Source organism: Hippocampus guttulatus, chromosome 2 (assembly GCF_054856545.1).
Source record: "Hippocampus guttulatus isolate MCC_2025c chromosome 2, RoL_Hgut_1.0, whole genome shotgun sequence".
Lineage (NCBI taxonomy): Eukaryota > Metazoa > Chordata > Actinopteri > Syngnathiformes > Syngnathidae > Hippocampus > Hippocampus guttulatus.
This window is the reverse complement of record NC_141262.1, coordinates 24,714,343-24,733,088: the sequence shown is the minus strand read 5'-3', so window position 1 is coordinate 24,733,088 and position 18,746 is coordinate 24,714,343. Positions and strand designations below refer to the sequence as shown.

Below are 18,746 nucleotides of genomic sequence, written 5' to 3'. Positions count from 1 at the left end.
GCTTAATTATAGAACAATCAAAAAATGTACTTCATTTCATTTAAAAGTATTGCACATCATAGGTCAAATTGCATCTCAATTTGAACGCATTGAATTTAAGTTAAGTTAAAGACAACAGAAAAGTCTTAGGGAGTGATTCTGTAACATACCACTACTTCCTGTTTTTGTCGCCAGCATTCTTGTTTACCTTGCATCTTACAGTTAAAAGGGTCCATTAGACCAAAATACCGACACTTGGGGTTGTTTTATACCAAAATTCATGTTTATTACTTGTGAGAGGAATAAATGTAACAACAATCTAGCTCTCAAAAAAGATGAGAGGCGGACGCGTGATCGTCCGACCTGATGAGATGGGAACTGTTCTGGATAAAAGCCAATCTCGATGATGCCTCCCCTTGACTCGCAACAAATGGGCTGCATTTCTTTTCTTCACAATTGCTTGGATGAGAGCTCGCCATTGATGCGCTGCAACTCTCTCTTGGCTTCGCACGGCGGGAAGTTGCTCATCTCGTAGTAGCGCGGGGCGATTTCCAACAACCTCGAAAAGAGCATCAGCGTTAGCCCGAAAACTTTTTGATACAAGGGGAAGCTACTTGGTCATGGTCAGGTACCCGAAAACAGTATTTGCCAACATTTTTAGAGCCAAAGAATATACTGAACATACATCGCATACATTGTGAAATAATGCCAATAAATATCACTGGCTGTGATGACGGTGACAGGTTACAAAGGCACGCGTTACTCCAAAATGTGCATTTTTCCCAGTAATGACAAATTTAACATGTTATCCAGTCAAGTATTCAGATTACAATGACTAAAAGAAATGCCACAAAAAGTTATTACAATGAATATATTGACTTTGACTTGAAAGCAACATCAATATTTTGAAAGAGCAGCACCTTTCACCTCCAAAGGCACTTGCTGCTAACCACCACTAGGTGGCAGCAGTGAGAAAGAATTGACTGGACAACAAATCAACAACACATACGTACGTCTCAGCCATGGTGTCTACCTCACGCATGCATATTGTGCATGCGACAAAACTATTAGCTATTGAATGATAAAATACACTTGACTGCTAAGATCATGGAATACGGTGCCATGACTGAGTACCAGTCATGGCACTCAACAAATAACTTTTGAAGGTGGAAACACAGTAACTATTTTGAGTTAGTTTCAGCTACAAACAAAAATATTAGGGCTTGTCGCGCACTTTGTGCTGTCGACGCAGTGTTTTCTAGCTTCAATAACACTACTTAAAACACACACACACACACATGGATTGAAACGTACCAAGAGATTGTGTTACTTTTTACTGGGTAAATCTGGCAACATGAGGCACTCGCATAGATAGATGAAACAAAATACATTATTTGGAGTGACTAAATAATCGTTGCGTCGATTGAGTGAAAGTGGATAATTTCCCCACTGGTTGAGAATCACATGCGAGTGGGCAAGACTCACCACTGCGGGTGGATGCGGGTGCACATGCGGATGTAGTTCTTGGCCGTGAGCACATACTCGCCGTAGAGGAGCCACTCGGGCTTGCGGCCCAGAACGCTGGACGGGTGCAGCTGGACCACCTGCTTGTCTTTCACTGTCAAATAGTGGCCGCTGCGCTCAAGGTGAGCAACCTGCCCAAATTGAGACAAAAGCAGAGGGGGGTGGGTGGCCGAGCGAGTAAAACATCACTCCCACTCCTGTGATATTGCTTCATTGCTGTTTGGTTTTGTTTCATTATGAAAAAAAAAATCCCAAATAAAAAACAATAATTTGTTTCTCAACAGCAATCAGAAAAGATACGATTTCAACTATAATGTAAAATAACCCCGACCTGCATGAAGAAACCAGTGAGCAGCATGCGGCGGATGTGGACGTCGTCCCCGTCGCAGGTCCGCCGGGGCAAGCCCGATTGCTCCATGATGCGGTCCAGCTGCAGGCGCACGCTGTCCGCCGCCATCAGCGAGCGGTAGCTGACAAAGTTGTCGTAGCACCACTGCGATGACCGGTGGCCTGAGTGGGAAAATGAAGAGGTCAAAATCAAGAAGAGGGGATGCCGCACACTGACTTACTTTGTTGGAAGGCGAGGTAGACGTTGAGAAGAGTCAGGTGGTCTCCGTCTGGGTGGGCCAGTCGCATCTTGGCATCGTCGGCCGCCTTTTTGGCTTCAGGGGGTCGCATGAAGCACTGCGGGACTAAACAAGATTGGTATGGGCCCAAAGGGAGAAGTTAACCCAAGGGTGGGCAAAGTGCGGTCCCCACTACCCATTTACATTATCGCAACTGCAGGAATGTTTTTGCTATTCGTCTTTATTTATTTATTTTTGATCATTTAGTACTTGACGTCATCTTGTGATGTCATCGGGAGGTTACAACAGAGATAAAGAGAGACCGGAGGAGTCACAGAAAGGCAGAAAGTACCTACCTGACAGCATGGCGGTGATGGAGAGTGCCTCGTCAGAGCACCCCAACTCGCAGCTGGTGACGACCATCTTGGCCAGCTGCGGATCCAGCGGGAACTCGGCCATCACGGCGCCCAGACCCGTCAGTTCGCCGTCGTCGTCCAGGGCCTCAAGGTGGTTGAGCAGCTCCAAAGCCCGCATCAGGGTCTCGGGGGCTGCCAAGGAAGGACGGGCCAGATTTTGGATCAGCAAACTTGAACGCGGAAAAAGGCCGGAGACTCTCAGAGTGTTGTGTGCAGGCTCCCTCTAGTGGTATGCGAAAGAACCGCTGCCTACGTACGGTCCAGTTGTACTGTAGTCAACCTTTAAGTACCGGTACAATATATTTGCACTTAATCTTTCAGGACGAGTTATTGCTGAAGTTTTGTTTGATAACAATTTCTATTGTTTTTTTTACGTGCAATACATTGAAGTGAACAATTATTTGAGTGCAGTATTGATATAGGGTGGGACGGCCAACTTCCTGCTCAGTTTAGGGCATGCCACTTCTTCTGTCGTCCGTGATTTGCATCATGGGTTTCATCCAGATGCAGTGACTGACCGACCCCAATGACCAGCTGCATAAAAATGAACCTCCTCTCGGTTTCCTCCGAGGAGTATGGGAAAAAAAACACAGGGGTAGTTTGTTCGAAATCAGGGATGGAAAACGGGGCCGCAACCACACTGTGAGTGGCCCCTTCATTAATTTAATTGTGGTCACCTTCAGCATTTAAGTTGCTCATCTCCGGTCTAAACGATTCAAAAATGTTGATCCGGTGTATCACCGTGGCTTTTCCTGAACGTTTAACTTGCCAAGCAACTATACTAAGACACTAAAGTCGCATAAGCGAGCGCACGAACTCGCAGAAATGTTCTCTGTTCACTGTGGGCCAAAGGAGCATTAAACCCGGGTGCGGCTCAAAGGAACTTCTTTTGGAAATGTCACGAGGCAAATGAAACCTTCGTCCAATAAGTCATGGCGTTTGGGGCTGATTAGCTAGACAGCCTCCAAAGGAAAACACAAAAAAACACACACAGACACACACCACACACAGTGGCAGGAACAGGCAAACAAAACACGCTGTTAAGTCTTTATATCACAGCGCGCCTCCTCTGGAGACACATCCCTGGCTGGCCCATTTACTCGGAGGCGGGCGCATAAAAATCGATCGGAAGCGACGAGAAATTATAAAGAGTCTGTCCAGGACTCAAAGCGTGCGGCAGCATCCAGGAACTTGTTAGGTTGCGGCGTCAATGCCACCGGTGCATCAAAGGAATAAAAAGTCATCCTTCCTCCCCACTTCAGCCCGTCGCCGCTTGGCCAGCAGGCGAGGCCGATCCGATATGTTGACGCTTCCATTTTGTGAGGAATGCGGGGGTGGCGGTGGAGGTCAGTCACTGGAGGAATATAAAGGAGGAGGCAATAGCCCAGGCGATAGCGCCGCTATTGATGTAACCAATTTCGTTCGCAAAATGGCGCTTGCCACGCTGGGCGGGGGATGGAGGGGGGCGGGGGGAGATGGGTTTAATCTCAGAGGCGAGATGAAAACTATATTATGGTGAGGAGGAAGGGGGCGGCGGGGGTTTGGCGGTCTCCTCGGGAAGATGTAGTAACGCACGCTCTCGTGGGGAATCTGGTTGGCCTAATTCCAGCGTGATTCACAACAAGCGCCGCCGCGCGCTTCCAAGTAAAAGTGCTCATCAAAACTGCAAGCGCTCCGAAAAGCTCCAAATATGCAGCGTTTGATATCTGCCGGGATCATTTGATCTCGTCGTCTTTCGACGGCTCCCGAGTGGCGCGGCGGACCCCGATTTGATACAGCGCATCAAACGGACGCAAGGTTTCAGAGCGCTTTGTAACCGCGTTTGTATCGATGAAGACGACACTGATCCCAATCAACACGGCGGCGTTGTCTGATGTGAAATCAAATATGAGAGGACAAGGATCCCCCCCGCCATACTGCGGTTCATCTTTCGCAGAGCTGCTATATTGCAGATCATTTTAAAATGAGCTTTTACAGTTGAGTAATCGGGCAAATCCGAATTTAGAGCTGCACATTTTTAGCGCGGTACCACGTTGGGCTGCAACGGACATCGGACAGCACCGAACTCGACTTGATGGACAGTGTAGTTCGGAGAAGAGACGAAGAAGCTGAGAAGAAAATTTAAAAAGTGTGTTTCAATGTGTTGAATGGGTAATATTACAGATAACTCATTCACTCCCAAAGACGTTTTTAACCGTCTTTTCAGACTTGGTCCAGAATTGGCTGGTACTGAATGAGTTGAGCCTATGCAAGTGGACCAACTGTAAAGGATTGTGAAATATCAGTACTTTAAAAAAGCTCACACTGTCAAATGGAAAGCAACTTTCTGATCCCTATGCGATCACAGTCTGGTAAGAAGACGTTTCAAAGTCCCCCAATGTCCAAATATTCATCGTGCTAACGGCGAAGATCAATATCGCAAACAGTAATGCTAACGAATTAAGAGCTGGAGTCACTTGGAGAGAGAGCGCATGGAGGCTCATAGCTAAATGAGTCGGCTAACAGTTACTAGCTAGCAGTAGCAATCATCACACCTTGCTTTTATTCCACAATTCCTAAACACTCAATATTTCAACACATACACCTTAAGTTAAACCAAATGGCCAATTTTCAAAAACTATAACAACGCCACAAAAAAAAAAAAAAAAAGGCCTCATCTTGCCAGCCAAGCCACGGATATGTCGACCATTCTTTTGCAACCATTATGCGCATCGCTTTTGATCACGTAAAACGGGAAGGGGTCGGGACTTTTACACTCACCTGGTGGATCCATGAAGTCAAAATGCACCAGGTCGTCGATTCCCAACTTCTTCAGCTGCAGCACCGTTGAGCCCAGATTGGACCTTAAGATCTCTGGATAGGCGTTATCCTGTGCAACAAGGAGCGGTAAGCGAGGCCTGAGATGGCTTTTTTCAAGCATTTACCGCTTCCTACCTGCATCTCTGTCCTGTAGGTCTTTTCCATATACAATCGGAAGCACTTCCCGGGACGCGTGCGTCCGGCTCGGCCCATCCTCTGTTGCGCCGACGATTTGCTGATGGCGGATACCAGAAGGGACTCCACTCGGACGCGAGGGTTGTACACCTGTCCAGGCAGGAAATTGCCACTACTACTGCATACAAACAGCGCCAATGTCCTAGCTCAAGCTACATCGAAGAAATATGCTGCAACACGAGGTCTGCCAACCTTTTGCTTGGAAAATCCAGGGTCGATCACAAACACGATGCCATCGATGGTGAGGGATGTCTCAGCAATGTTGGTTGACACGACAACCTGCAGGAAAAGAAGGCCAGTGAGTTGAGAGATAACCTGACATCAAATCCCGCACGGTCACAGGGTCAGGAATTAATGGAGATTCGTCTTGACCAAAACTCAAATTTAGTCATCTCCCCGTGTGGGCTATGTTATTCAAATTTGGTAGTAACTAGATAAAATATCAACAGTGAAGTCTAGAATGATGAAAAATGTAAAACCTCCAGAGTCTTTTTAGGCATGTCTACTCATTTTAGAATTGTTTACCAAATTTCGTGTTGCTACGTTAACCCATTCATGCACCACTGTCGTAACCGCTGGGCCTGAAAGAGTTCAACTGGCTTCGGGGGCTGAATTTGAAAAATAATCTGACGATTTTGGGGAGCCATTTGGAGTTTTTGAGTATGACTGATGATTTACTTTAATCGACCTGAAGCACACATTACACTCGGGGCAACCGTAAGTTAAGGTACCTCCGAAAAACCTTACTGAGGCAATGAAAAGTAATATTTGCAAATAGAAAGGGGGGCAGAACCTCCAGCGCATTCTGGTCCCGGATCAGTTTTGATTACAATTATCCCGACAGCAAGACTGCCTATGAGAAATGACAGTCAAATGAGTCATCGCACCCGATGGGTCCGTGGCTGTGAGCATATACACAAACAGCACATCACGCGAACGCAAACCGCCCGCCGCTGGGGTGAGATCTCCTTATATAACGATGGCCCTTTTAGATTCATCACAGCACTCAGGACTGTGACGGCTGACTAATAGCTCACTCCAACTGGCAACTGCCTCTCTAGTGTCATAACTTAATATGCGGGTGGGCGTCGAATGGGAAAAAAAAAAGAATGCTTCTTTCCGTGTACATCGGCAACTTGTGTTGACTTACCTCAGCCAAGACGAGGCAACCGTGAATCTAATCATAAGTGGGGAAACTTTCCAGATTTATTTTTTACTCTATACAGTATGTACGTTCAAACTCATCACATTGCTCAGTGAGCCTCTGTCTTGCCTTGTGGACCTGAATTATTTGAGTTGAGAGTTGTATGGCAAGTCATCACTCGCCGCCGTGCTTTAGCCGAAAAACACAAATGTTTCACAACTTCGTTACCCATCTGTCACGTATACTCGGTTGAAATTTGATGGCAATCGCAAAACTCTTGAGTTCTTAAGACTTTTTTTGTTTATCTGCTCATGACAGATATCCCCACTAAATTTCATGTTGCTAAGTAACATTTTCACATTTAACATTTAATAGCCAGTCAACAAACCTGACGTGAGCAGAAAACAGCAGCTTCAAACCAAAATGGCAGGCTTTTTTTCTTTTTTGGGCATGACGTCTTGAGACTTTTTTGTGTATCTACTCAAGATAGACATGTCCACCAAATTTCATGTTACTAAGTGACATTTTCAAACCAAATGTACTGCATTTTTGACATTTAATGGCCAATCAGCAAACCTGAAATGAGCATAAAATGGCCGCAACAAACTACTTTTTGGGCATGGTTTCTTGAGACTTTTTTGTGTAACTACTCATGATATAACCACCACATTTCATGTTCCTAAGTGACATTGTCAAACCCAATTTATCTGATCGTGAACGATTAATGGCCAGTCAGCAAACCTGAGATGAACACACAATAGCTGCTTCAAACCTAAATGGCAGACTTCCTGGTCTTTTTGAGCATGGCTTCTTGCGACTTTTTTCTGTATCTACTCATGATAGACATATCCACTAAATGTGACGTTGCTAAGTGACATTTTCAGACCAAATGTCTTTTTTTTTTTTTAAACATTTAATGGCTAGTTAGCAAACCTGAAATTAGCATAAAATGGCCACTTCAAAACAAAATGGCTGACTTCCTGTGTCTTTTTGGGGGCGGATCCTGGAGACTTTTTTTGTGAATGTACTAATGATGGACACGTTTTCCAAATTTCAGGTTGCTAAATTTCGCTGTCACAAGAGTTTTGAAGAATTTAATTTCTGATCTTTTGGGAACAAGATGGCCGAGCGCTTACCCGTACGCACCAATAAGCAAGGCTGTCTGTGGGACAGAAGCAGCTGCCGCGCATGACACCCTCTCCCATTTCCCCATCATATCGTCGGCGTCATTGACTGCATTGATTGTGAAGGATTATCTCGGCCGGGGCCATTACGCCCGATGCCTGCTGGCTCTTTCCAGTCTGTTGGCACGCTAGATAATCCGGGCCTTGCTTCATCAGTAATATCATTAAAGCGTCGTTTCTGCGTGTTATTTCTGGGTTATTACCTGCAGAGGGAGCGAGCGCAGCGGCTAACGCGGGCCATCGCTCACAGTTTAACGCTCGCGACCCGAGCTTTGTTGACAAATAAAGCTCGGGCTTAAACTGAAAAGTGCGTCAAACGACGCGTCCGCATTCAAAAGGGTCGAGAGATTTGACGTAACACTCCAGATAAACTCATCGTAACGCATTTGTCCAAGAGAGATTACAGTCTTGGGGGGGGAGGTAAGCCAATCAGCCGCTCTCCCGGACAAATGGCGAATAAATGACGAGCCAGTGCTTTATGTTAATTGAGGGCTGCCTAATGCAGTCGTTAGCATGCGCAGCGGCGGGCGTGACAAGCCTTAATTCTTTTTCACGACTTTCTCTCGGGGAGGCTCCGATGACATCTCTGCATTTTTCACTCGACGTGAGGCCGCCCAGGAGGAGTGCGTATTACCTCCTCCTTCCATTTGTGGCCAGGATTGCTGGCTCATGGAGTTGCTCCTTCCTTGACTTCCTGTTTTATGTCAACGATTCAAGAACAGCAGGTCCAAACAGGAGGAACAATGTTCGATTTCATCCCAGGTTTAGTTTAGTTTTGTCACAAACCGTGTGCATTAAATATTCAATTCATGGTAGAAATGCTTTGATTATAGCATTTTTGCATTACCATTCATTCCAGGAGTTGGAAGTGCTTTTTTGTTTTGTTTTGTTTTAATCTCAAGGCACGAGTGTATATGCAAATATAAAATTAGCAAAGCAATTAAGAAACTGTAAGGAGAGCCACAGATGCCGATGCACTTTCTGACACTTATTCAACAGGACCAAGAGTCAAACACACAAATCCAAAATGAAAACACTCACAAGGAGCGACGTCACTCACTGGGCCACGCCCCATAAAGGTCCACATCCAACATGTTCATCATCCTGTGTGTGACTGACCTTGCGATTTTCAACTGGATTATATGACATAATTCTGATAATTCCTACTGTGCGCAGTGGAAGCTATCGATTTAGATTTTTGTTTACCTTCCTTCCGATGGCGCCGTTGGGTTTATTGGCCGGAGGCGACTCGAAGATTCTCTGCTGCTGCAGTGGCGGCAGTGTGGAGTACAGCGGGATAATTTTCACCTCGCCGGCGTCGGGTCCCAAGTCGTTGACCTCCGCCTTGATGCGTTTGCAGGCTTCCTCGATTTCCTGTAAAAGACAAACCGAGCATGAATCAAATAAAGCGGCCACGAAACAGAAGCACGTCGCTACTACTTGCAGCTATCCCCTCCAATTTGACGCCACAGCTTCAGCGTGGTCTGCGGCGAGCAATCACGGAAACTGTAGCTTGCGAGCCAGCCAGACACAAACAGGCTTCATGATTCTGCAGCGCAGCGTTGTAAAGCGGAATATGCCGCACCGCCGGCAAATCAGTTTAGTCAGGCTCAAGCCTCTGGAGCCAGACTGAAGGAAGGCCTGAGTGGCCGCAGGAGTTAGACAACATGACAGCACCGGCGCAAGGTAACACGTGCACTTGGAGTTGACAGGCTGGACACTTTTATTTATGGACACACATCCACGTAGAAACATCTTAAAACTGCACATAAATGTCGTTCTTTTTTTTTTTTTTAATCTTCCAACTGTCAACATCACAGCCTGGATACAAGTGACTGCAAGCCTGGGCTGTAGCACCACCTGCAGGCTAATGAATGCATTGCATGGCCAGCCAGACAGTAAAAAAATGCAAAACAAAAAAAAATAATAAAGCAATGCATGGTCAGCAAAGTGAAATTCTTAAGAAAAATAAATAGTGAAATAAATCTATTTCTCCCTCTATAAAACACACAGACACACAAGTTACACACTTACAGAGAGAGACAAAGAGAGATAAAAAAAAGAGACCTAGAAAGAGAAAAAGAGAAAGCGAGACAGACAGATAGACAGATGTGCGTATGTATTTGTGGCCCGCAGTATATACAAAAACAACTCTTGACACGGCCAACAACTTTATTGGGTGGTGAAAAGTGGATCGCAACACCCACTTCCCCCATGAGTGCGACGGACCAGAAAGCTGTTGTGACTACTACTACCAGGCACAAATTTGTGTCCTCGAGCTTCGAGCTAGAAGCTGTTTGCATTCAAATAGTATCGTTTGTCTTTATAATTAATACAAATAATTTGTTTTCAGAAGCAAGAATTATTTTCCTGTCTGTGTCAAGGTTTGTGAATATATCACACGAATAATTGATGAGTGTGAAGCGTGTCTGAGTTTTTTTTCCCCACCGTTGAACGTGAATGAGCGAGCTCACCGGTGGTCCCTTTGTACATCACATGAAGTCAAAGCCTTCCGATGGCCGTGTGTCTCTTAATCAACACTGTGACAAGTGGGAAACCGGTAAATCGGAATGGATCGGTCGAATTAGCCGGCGTATTAAGAGCCAATCAAGCCTCGGGATGCAGCAGCTGCTGCGGAGGGGGAAAAAAAGCGATCTTTGCCAAAGCGCTGGAAGCAAGCTGGGCTGGTGTTCCCGGAGGAATACGGCCCACGTGTTGGGTCGTGTCCACCAGCCAATACCCACACGCTTTCCTCTACGAGGTCACCCTCTCTGGATTTGCCCCACGCACCGCACTGCTGTGCGGTGTTTTGACGCTCGCAGTTGAGAGCTGAGAGGGAAGCTTAAACATTAGGATTTATCTTTGCTTGAAAGTTGCGATGGGTTTGGTGTTGAAAGCAGGGGTGTACCAAAGTCAAAACAAAAAACACGGACGCGAATTGCCTCCCCATCATTAGTCCACTTCAAAGTTGCTGCTAGGCCGTAGAGGTGAAGAAGAAGAGCTAGAAGGAGGCTGCAACGGCACCCTTTGAACATTACACTCCTTCGACCCAATTAGGATGCTCAATAATGAACAACCCCCCTGCCCACCCAAAAAAATAAAATAAGATTGGAGCGCATGAGCCACAAACATCACAGATGACGTACGAGACAAGGGGCCCTGATTTGAAATTAAAACGAGGTTTGACAATACTTTGGGGGTTTTTTTTTCATAATTTGCAGCGATGCCTTGACATAAGTGCCCTGACTTGGGATTTGAGCTTTTTAAAATTTTCTTCAGATCCAAGCAAAACTTGACAAACAAGTGTGGCTCAGAGGCCCAACACGAGACGGCGGCGACATACTTGACAACACCCAGGAACCATTAATTCAGATTGGTTTCCTTGCGCTGGAAGTACAAGATCAGTTGGTGGCGCTGATGGACCATTAAACTGACGTGCCGTCTGCCAATATCCTCCGCAGAAGAAGGAAGGACCATACATGAGTTACAGTCATATTTTCTGCGTCCATTTTTCATGGTCGTCGGTTATATGCAGAGCAAATGAAACAATGAAAAATGTTGTGTGTGTGCACAATAGACCCTCTGTCCACACATCTTTATTTCCTGCAATGGCAATGACAAGTAAAGAAAAAAAAAATCAAACAAACACCGAATGCTTGTTTATCAGGCTTCGACTGGAAATCTAGAGACATTTGTGGAGCTTTTCTGTGTGCGTGTGTTCACCCAGCTGTAACCAAATTCATCATACCGAGAGTGAACCCTGCCCTCTATTACACATCAATGGGCGAGCGTGTGCAGGGGAAAGAAATGACTTAATTTCAGGAGATGGTGCGGAGGAAGGAACGACAGGTTGGTCACTCCTCTCCTTCTCGCTTAGGTATGCTCTTTGCACAAGCATTTGGCCTCAAAACGGACACGATAACGCCCTTGGTCTACATCGGGGGTGTCCAAACTTTTTTGTTTTGAGGGTTGCATCCAGACACCCCTGGTAGAGATCATTGTGTCCAGTGCACCCTCGAAACTTGAATGGCAGACAGACAACGCAAAATGTGACCTACAATTTCAAGTAACAGAGTCGGAAACACGAACAGGAAGTCAGAATCATTGACTGTTTGGATGACAATAGATAGGCTAGAAATTGTACCGGCTTTACGGTTAGCAAAAGGTAGCTCACGTTAGTTTGACACGTTTGATGTGCCGCTGATAGCATATCCTAAAGTCCGCTTGTCAGAGGCTGAGCTGCACTGTGTTTGTTCACAGCGTGTGTGTTGAAAATGTGAGGCGTTGACTGCTTGAGTGCCGTTTCCGTAAAATGCCATCAACTGGAATCCTAATAAGGAGTGCCGTCAACTTAATTGCTGTCAACGACCTATTTACCGTATGTTCACGACTATAAGGCGCCATTAAAAGTCTTAAATTTTCTCCAAAATGGACAGGACGCCTTATGATGCGGAGCGTCTTGTGTATGCGCTGAGTTCCAAAACCTGATTGAGAGCCGACACGCTGTTTATATAGAAAAAAGGCGGAAGTGACTGTGGACAAGCATGCGGCAAAGAAGTCGGCCAATCAGTGAAGGGTGGGCGTGTAAGTGGACGCTAAAGGGACGCCACAAGCAGGTACCAACATGTATAGAGTGTGGCTATGTGCATTGTTGCAAAACAACTTCGGTTTTGGTTTCTAAGAACCCCCGAAAATAAATTCTACAAAGAGACACGCCTACGAAGCTCAGTTCAAACTTCAAGCCATCGGTTATGCTTTTGGCATGCGTGCCCATCTCACAGCAGCGGTGAAAAACCAAGTCAAGCAAATGAACTCTGAGCTTGCCGTTATTCCCGGAGGCTTGACTAAAGAACTCCAACCGCAGGACATCGGCATCAACCGGGCGTTCAATGTAAAGTTGCGAACGGCATGGGAACAATGAATGATCGATGGCAAACACAACTTTACAAAGAGTGAGAGGCAGCGCCGGGCGAGTTACGCCACAATTTGCGAATGGATTGTGGCTGCTTGGACGAACGTGTCTGCTTGCACTGTTGTTCGAGTTTTTGGCAAAGCCGGCATCATTTCTGTGGAGCCACATGGCAATGAGAGTGACCGACTACGAGAGGGAACACGGCGTTTTTGATGGATTACCGGTACTTGCACAATTGTTCAATTCTGATACAGAGGATGAGGACTTTGATGGATTTCTGGGTGATGATTGATCGAAAAACGTGAGTACATTGTACGATGGCTAAATAAAATACAACGGAACTCAGTTTTGCTTCCGTTGCCTTTTTAAAAACGTGTTTTTAGCTTGTATCTGTATGTCTTGGCATGCTATCGTATGCTTCAAGCTAACGTGTTTTTAGCGTGCGCGCATGCTTGCCGTATGTTTAAGCTGGCATATGTTTTACCACTTTAAAATTGCGCCCAATAATACAGTGTGTTTTGTCTATGTGTAAAATACAGAAATAGCACCCATTAATGAGACTGCGCCCAACCATACGGTGCGCCGAATGGTCGTGAAAATACGGTATTCATTCTTTTTAAATGGAATGGGTGGAGAAATGTTTTGGCAAACTCTGTATTTAACATCTATCTGGAAAGGGAATGAATGAATGAATGAATGAATGAATGAATATAAATAAAACATTGCCACCACTATTGACAGCAGATGGCAGCATTGGATCTCTCATGGATGGTGTCACAATGTGTAAGATCCTAAAAGATGGCGGACCCACAGAAATGTGATCGTGACACGCAGCCTGGGATTGATTAAAGTGTTTAATGTGATTAAAGTGTCACATTAAATCTATTACCAAAGTGTCACAAAAGAGAGAAAAGATGACAGAGATTCTTAAAATTTGAGGTAGAAGCATTGACATAATGTACACACGCGTGCACGCACACACACGAATAAATACTACTACTACTACTACTACCGGTACTAAACTGTGAACACATGCAATTATAATTAATCAGCAGTGACTCATAATTTGTCACTCAGAGCCTCAGCGCTGTAGCGGATTACTGCAGTCATACCTCTTGCCCGGTGAGGAACAGCAAAATATCCCCTTGGTCCTCCTCGCACATGTGGATCTGGACAACGGTGCGGACGGCCGCCTCTAGGTAGTCACGCTCGGGTTCGGGCGTGTAGAAGACCTCCACGGGGTGCGTGCGTCCAGGGATGGACAGCAGCGGGCAGCCGTCAAAGAATGCCTGGAACTTGCCTGCGTCCAGCGTGGCGCTCATGACGATTACCTGCAACAGGGAAAAACAGCCAGGGAGAGCGGCCAATTATGGAGCGGCCACTCGAGCGGAGAATGAGTTCACAATCCGTGACAATGATGATGATGACACAAGGTGGTAAAAAGCCACACAGGATGAGTGTTATTCTTGCAGGCTTTTGGGACGCTCTCGCAAGATGTCGGCGACCGACACGGGGACACCGCAGTCCTCGTCGGCTCATGTTGGGTACATGTCATTCCCTTCCAAGCCATCGGATCAAGCGCATTAGGATTCTGAGGGAAAGCGTGTCACTCCCTTTTCAATCTCCGCTATATTGCGGGCCAAATGCCCGGCCAGCGTCTCGGCATTTTCACTTTACGCACGACGGGGCATCATAATTGCTCTTAATCAAGGCAAATGAAACGTCCCGGATTCGCCAGCCGATGGGGATGCAGGAGATGGGGAGGCCGTGCGCTAGGAAGGAGGATCGTTCGCAATAACCTCAGATTCCACAATGACAAACAATCAAGGCGTTATCCATCTGCTTTATGAGCACTGCAGTTAACAGCCGAGTCAGGTTTAGTGTGACTTGCCGATGGATTAACTCGGCTGTGAACAAAGAAACAGTTTTTGAAGTAAATGAAGAATGGTTTTCAGACTACAAGGGACTTCTTGAGGCAGGGCTTAGCCCCCCCCCCCCCCCGGTCATTACTGCTCGGTGTAAGAAGGTATAAGTGTGTCAGCAGTGGTGGGCGTGTCATTAAACATTCGGCATCATCAGTCCGTCATTATTTCAAGCAGGTTTCAGCGGTTTGGGGGACGGAAGAAAATAGCTTCCATCTGTGCTTAGTCCATTAGTGGCAGACTTGCAGACCTTCCACCTGTACCGATGGACTGACTATTGACGCCACAACGTTGCTGCCCACCTCTGGTGTCAGTTTCCAATCAGGCGTATCATATTTACCTTGAGGTCCGATCTTTGGCGGAGCACCCGCTTGAGGACACCAAGAAGGACGTCTGTGGCGAGCGTGCGTTCGTGAGCCTCATCCAGAACAATGACGGCGTAGTGCTCCAGCCACGGGTCGCTCATGGCCTCCCGCAGCAGCATCCCGTCCGTCAAGTACCTGTGGTAATAAATTGTGATTTAGAAATATTTCTGTTCCTGTTAGGATCTTGTGAAGTTCTAATGGACATTAATACGTTAGCAGTATCACTGCAATGACATGTGGGTTAGGTCTTGGTGGAGCTCAAGCTCCTCAGAATGGTTACATATCGTACGGTATGTGTGCCTTTGATATGTGTTCTTACTTGAGTACGGTCTTGGTAGAGCTGCAGTCCTCAAAGCGGATGGAGTACCCCACTTCTTGGCCCAGCGTGACATCCATCTCGTCGGCCACCCTCCGGGCGACGCTCATGGCCGCCACCCGCCTGGGCTGGGTGCAGGCCACCGCCCGCTTGGCTTCCCCCGTGGACTGAAACGTTTCCGCACACCACTGGGGGATCTGATGGACAAAAAAAAGAGGAGGCGAAAAGGAAGGTGAAATGTTGGGTTGGTCAGTCCAGAATTTATAGGACAGTTTAAGGCACCACAATTTGTTGAAAAATAGTGATTAGAGAAATTAGTTTAATTAATTCGTGTCTTTATTTAATTTACCCACATGCTTCTCCTACCTGTGTAGTCTTTCCAGAGCCGGTCTCTCCTACAATAAGGAAACACTGGTGATGCATCAGGATGTGTGTGAAATTCTCTCGGTAGTTCCACACGGGGAGCTGCTGCCGTTTCTTGATAATCTGGTGGTATCGAGCTGTGTAGGGCAGCTGAGTGAATGGGTTGATGTGCTCCTGCATGGTGGTTTGACTTCGGTCAGTCTCCGTTTCTCCACGCTGAACACAGGAGTCAGCCCTTGACCGCTCATCACCACCTCGGCACCTCTCCCTGTCACGCCTGGAGGGGACAGAGACAGAAACATAAAACTGTTATAATTATTTTGCAAGGGTTAGATATTGCAAACACACTTCACATGTATGCGACTGGCTGAATTGGTTGCATAAACTTTGTAGGTGGACGCTTTATGTAGTGTGTATTTCCGTGCATGAGCTTACCGGACAGAGTTGCCACATCGAATATGGCGCACACACTAGCGTATTGCAGAAACGGGCCAACGCGTTCAAAAAGTCCTCTACGTGTATCTTTCGACTGATAGCGAGCATTCTGTCATTATATTGAAAACGCTCATCGCATTAATTTATGGAGAGGCTTGAAGGGCTTTGGACAATTTTATAACAATACAGTACTGTAAATAAAACCAGAGCCTAATTCTTGTTGGTCGGTAGAACTTTCGGAGTGGGAGTCACGTGACGTCCGCCAACCAATTGTAACAATGCTAATCCAAAACGAGTCGACCGATGTCAAACTGTCGCACGTCGTAGTCTCTCAATTTCCAATTTTTGAGACAAAATCACCATGATTTATACACCTTATACATCTGATGTTTCGTCGAAAGCTGCTGACTTCGTGAAAAAAAAACATAAAAATACGCCCAATTATTAACAAACCCGATGCCTGCTACTGGGCTAGCATCATGGGCTGCCCTATGTGAAAAGAAACACTGCATACATTCTTCATCGAAACTGAAAAATGACACCCATGTTCGTCCTCACCTCATCATGTTTATCCTTACACAGGTGTCACGATGTCGACACGTCGCATGCTTGCAGGGAATCGGGTCGTTCAAGCTTGATGAGGAGGACGAGAGAGATGCTGATGCACTGAGCGTCCGCCCCCTTCGGCTGCAAACGCTGCTGCAACTGCAGCACTGAAAGGATCCGTCGCTATTCACTTGGGAAAAGAAAAAATATTACGAGAAAATGCTCATCGATTGAAAAACAATCTATACATCAATTGAGAATTGGAGAACATTTCCTGCCCTTTGAAATTTAAAATACTGGAATCCATGCACAAAACACAGAAACATGCACGAGTTGTTAAAAAAATAAATGTAATTTTTGCTGATTAATCATGAATTAGGTCAATTATTGAGAGTAAAATCAATTAATTCTTAGTGTTTGATTATCAAATGGATCAACTATTTTAATCATCGATTTATGATTTAATAACCTTGTTTAACTGCAAATTGTTTAACTTCAAATCCTCTAATGTCAGCCTCTCAACAGTAAATATTTCTGGAGTCTTCTGTGAAAGTAGTCCGAATATCTTTCGTGTCGAATCAAAGTCGGACATTCCCAAACATCTTCTTTTACTTTGTAAAACATTATTCAACATTTTTGCCAATTTTATGGCAGATGGTACATACCAAACCTATAAATCAATCAATCATCATATGTATGTTGTTGCAGTTTCTGCACAATCAATTTGAAATCATTTCCTTTTTTTTAATTAAGTAATTGAAATTGAAATGTTTTTTTCAGATTAATTGATGAATTGAAATATTGAGTCAACAGTTTAATCGATTATGAAAGTAATCATGAATTGTTGTACTTTTTAAATTACCAAATTGCTCAGTGACCAACTTAACATAGCTAATGAAAAAGAAGTGCTTTATGATTGTGTTTGTCTTCCTTGTTACTGTCAAAACATATTTTCCATCGTTGTAATTATGTTCTGTGATTGTGACTCTCAACATAAATGCAGCCCGATTGCTAAAATCTTTTTAGCCATCACGAGAAAGAGGAAAAAAGTGAGCAACATGACTCAGCAGCAACAACATCATGAATTGCATGCATGGGTAGAACTTTTATCATTTTTTTCTATTTTTCATACTTTTTCAAATCAGTTGAATCAACTTAATCCTCATTAAGTCACAATAAATCTACAAAATATATTTTTAAAAATCCCTCCCACATTGCAGTTGTTATCTCGTTTTCCTTTTCATCTATGCTACTGATGTAGCTGGAGGCTGAGCAGGCTTTTGTTCACCTTCACTTGTGATTCCATCGCAAAAGAGGAGTGACAAGCTCTGCCTGTTTCCCTCTGTGGCGCACTGCTGCCCTTTTCTGACAGCTAATAACAAGGCCTGTCAGCAGTAGAGCAGAAAGTTACACTTGTCAAGTCGTGTGCCCCAAAAGCTTCGGGCGTCCAGGCGTCTCCCGAGATACGAGAACAACTCGGGCGCGCGAGGGCCATCGCAAAGATGAAAAAGAATCAGCCGCTTGCGAGAGTCATTAACCCTGGCTTGGAAAGTGCGGCCTCCGAAAAGATCATCTTCGCCCTTCAACCTTCCGCGAGATGATGATGATGATGACGGTCACACTTATTGGAGCCCATGTGCATGGTGGTGACCCAGCCAGCTGCGTCATGAAATTGTGGGAAAAGGTGAAAAAAAGACAAAACTGCAAAGCTTACAGTAAAAATAAGCTGAAGGGCAACATTACTTGTACTGAATCGATGAGGTGTTTGTGTTACTGGTGGCATGCTGTTTCCATTTGTTAGATTCATATAAAGATTTTTAAAAAATGAGTTGCACCACTACTTAGAGTGCTGGTATCAAACTTAAGGCTCGGCGCCCAGATCTGGCCCACCACAACATTTTATATGGCCCGCAAAAGCAAATCAGGCATGTGAACTTCCATGACGTATGCTAAAGTCTGTGCCAAAATTTCAAATTGTCATATTAAATTATATTTAATAATAATGATATATTGTGTTTTCGTGTTATCCCAAAAGTTATTCCAAGAACCTCAACAATAGTTGAAGTGGTAATATTTTTAA

At 45.3% G+C, this 18,746-nt stretch overlaps 1 protein-coding gene across 1 annotated transcript; it reads right to left on the bottom strand.

The window, feature by feature from the left end:
• Nucleotides 1-240: 240 nt before the first annotated feature.
• dhx15 (DEAH (Asp-Glu-Ala-His) box helicase 15) lies at nt 241-16,820 on the bottom strand. The gene is made up of 14 exons (XM_086104827.1): nt 16,679-16,820; nt 15,689-15,962; nt 15,326-15,519; nt 14,982-15,141; nt 13,832-14,050; nt 9,014-9,181; nt 5,672-5,758; nt 5,420-5,569; nt 5,246-5,354; nt 2,426-2,617; nt 2,073-2,195; nt 1,835-2,013; nt 1,465-1,634; nt 241-538 (listed from the first exon to the last, which is right to left on the bottom strand). The coding sequence occupies exons 1-14, from the start codon at nt 16,684-16,686 to the stop codon at nt 430-432; spliced, it is 2,142 nt and encodes a 713-aa protein (XP_085960953.1). The 5' UTR covers nt 16,687-16,820; the 3' UTR covers nt 241-429.
• Between the last annotated feature and the right edge of the window lie 1,926 nt (nt 16,821-18,746).

Coding starts and splice junctions, on each gene's coding strand:
- dhx15 (XM_086104827.1), bottom strand. Junction 15,142..15,325: donor TCTACCAAGACCGTACTCAA/GTAAGAACACAT, acceptor TTATTACCACAG/GTACTTGACGGACGGGATGC. Junction 5,570..5,671: donor CTGGATTTTCCAAGCAAAAG/GTTGGCAGACCT, acceptor CTGCCTGGACAG/GTGTACAACCCTCGCGTCCG.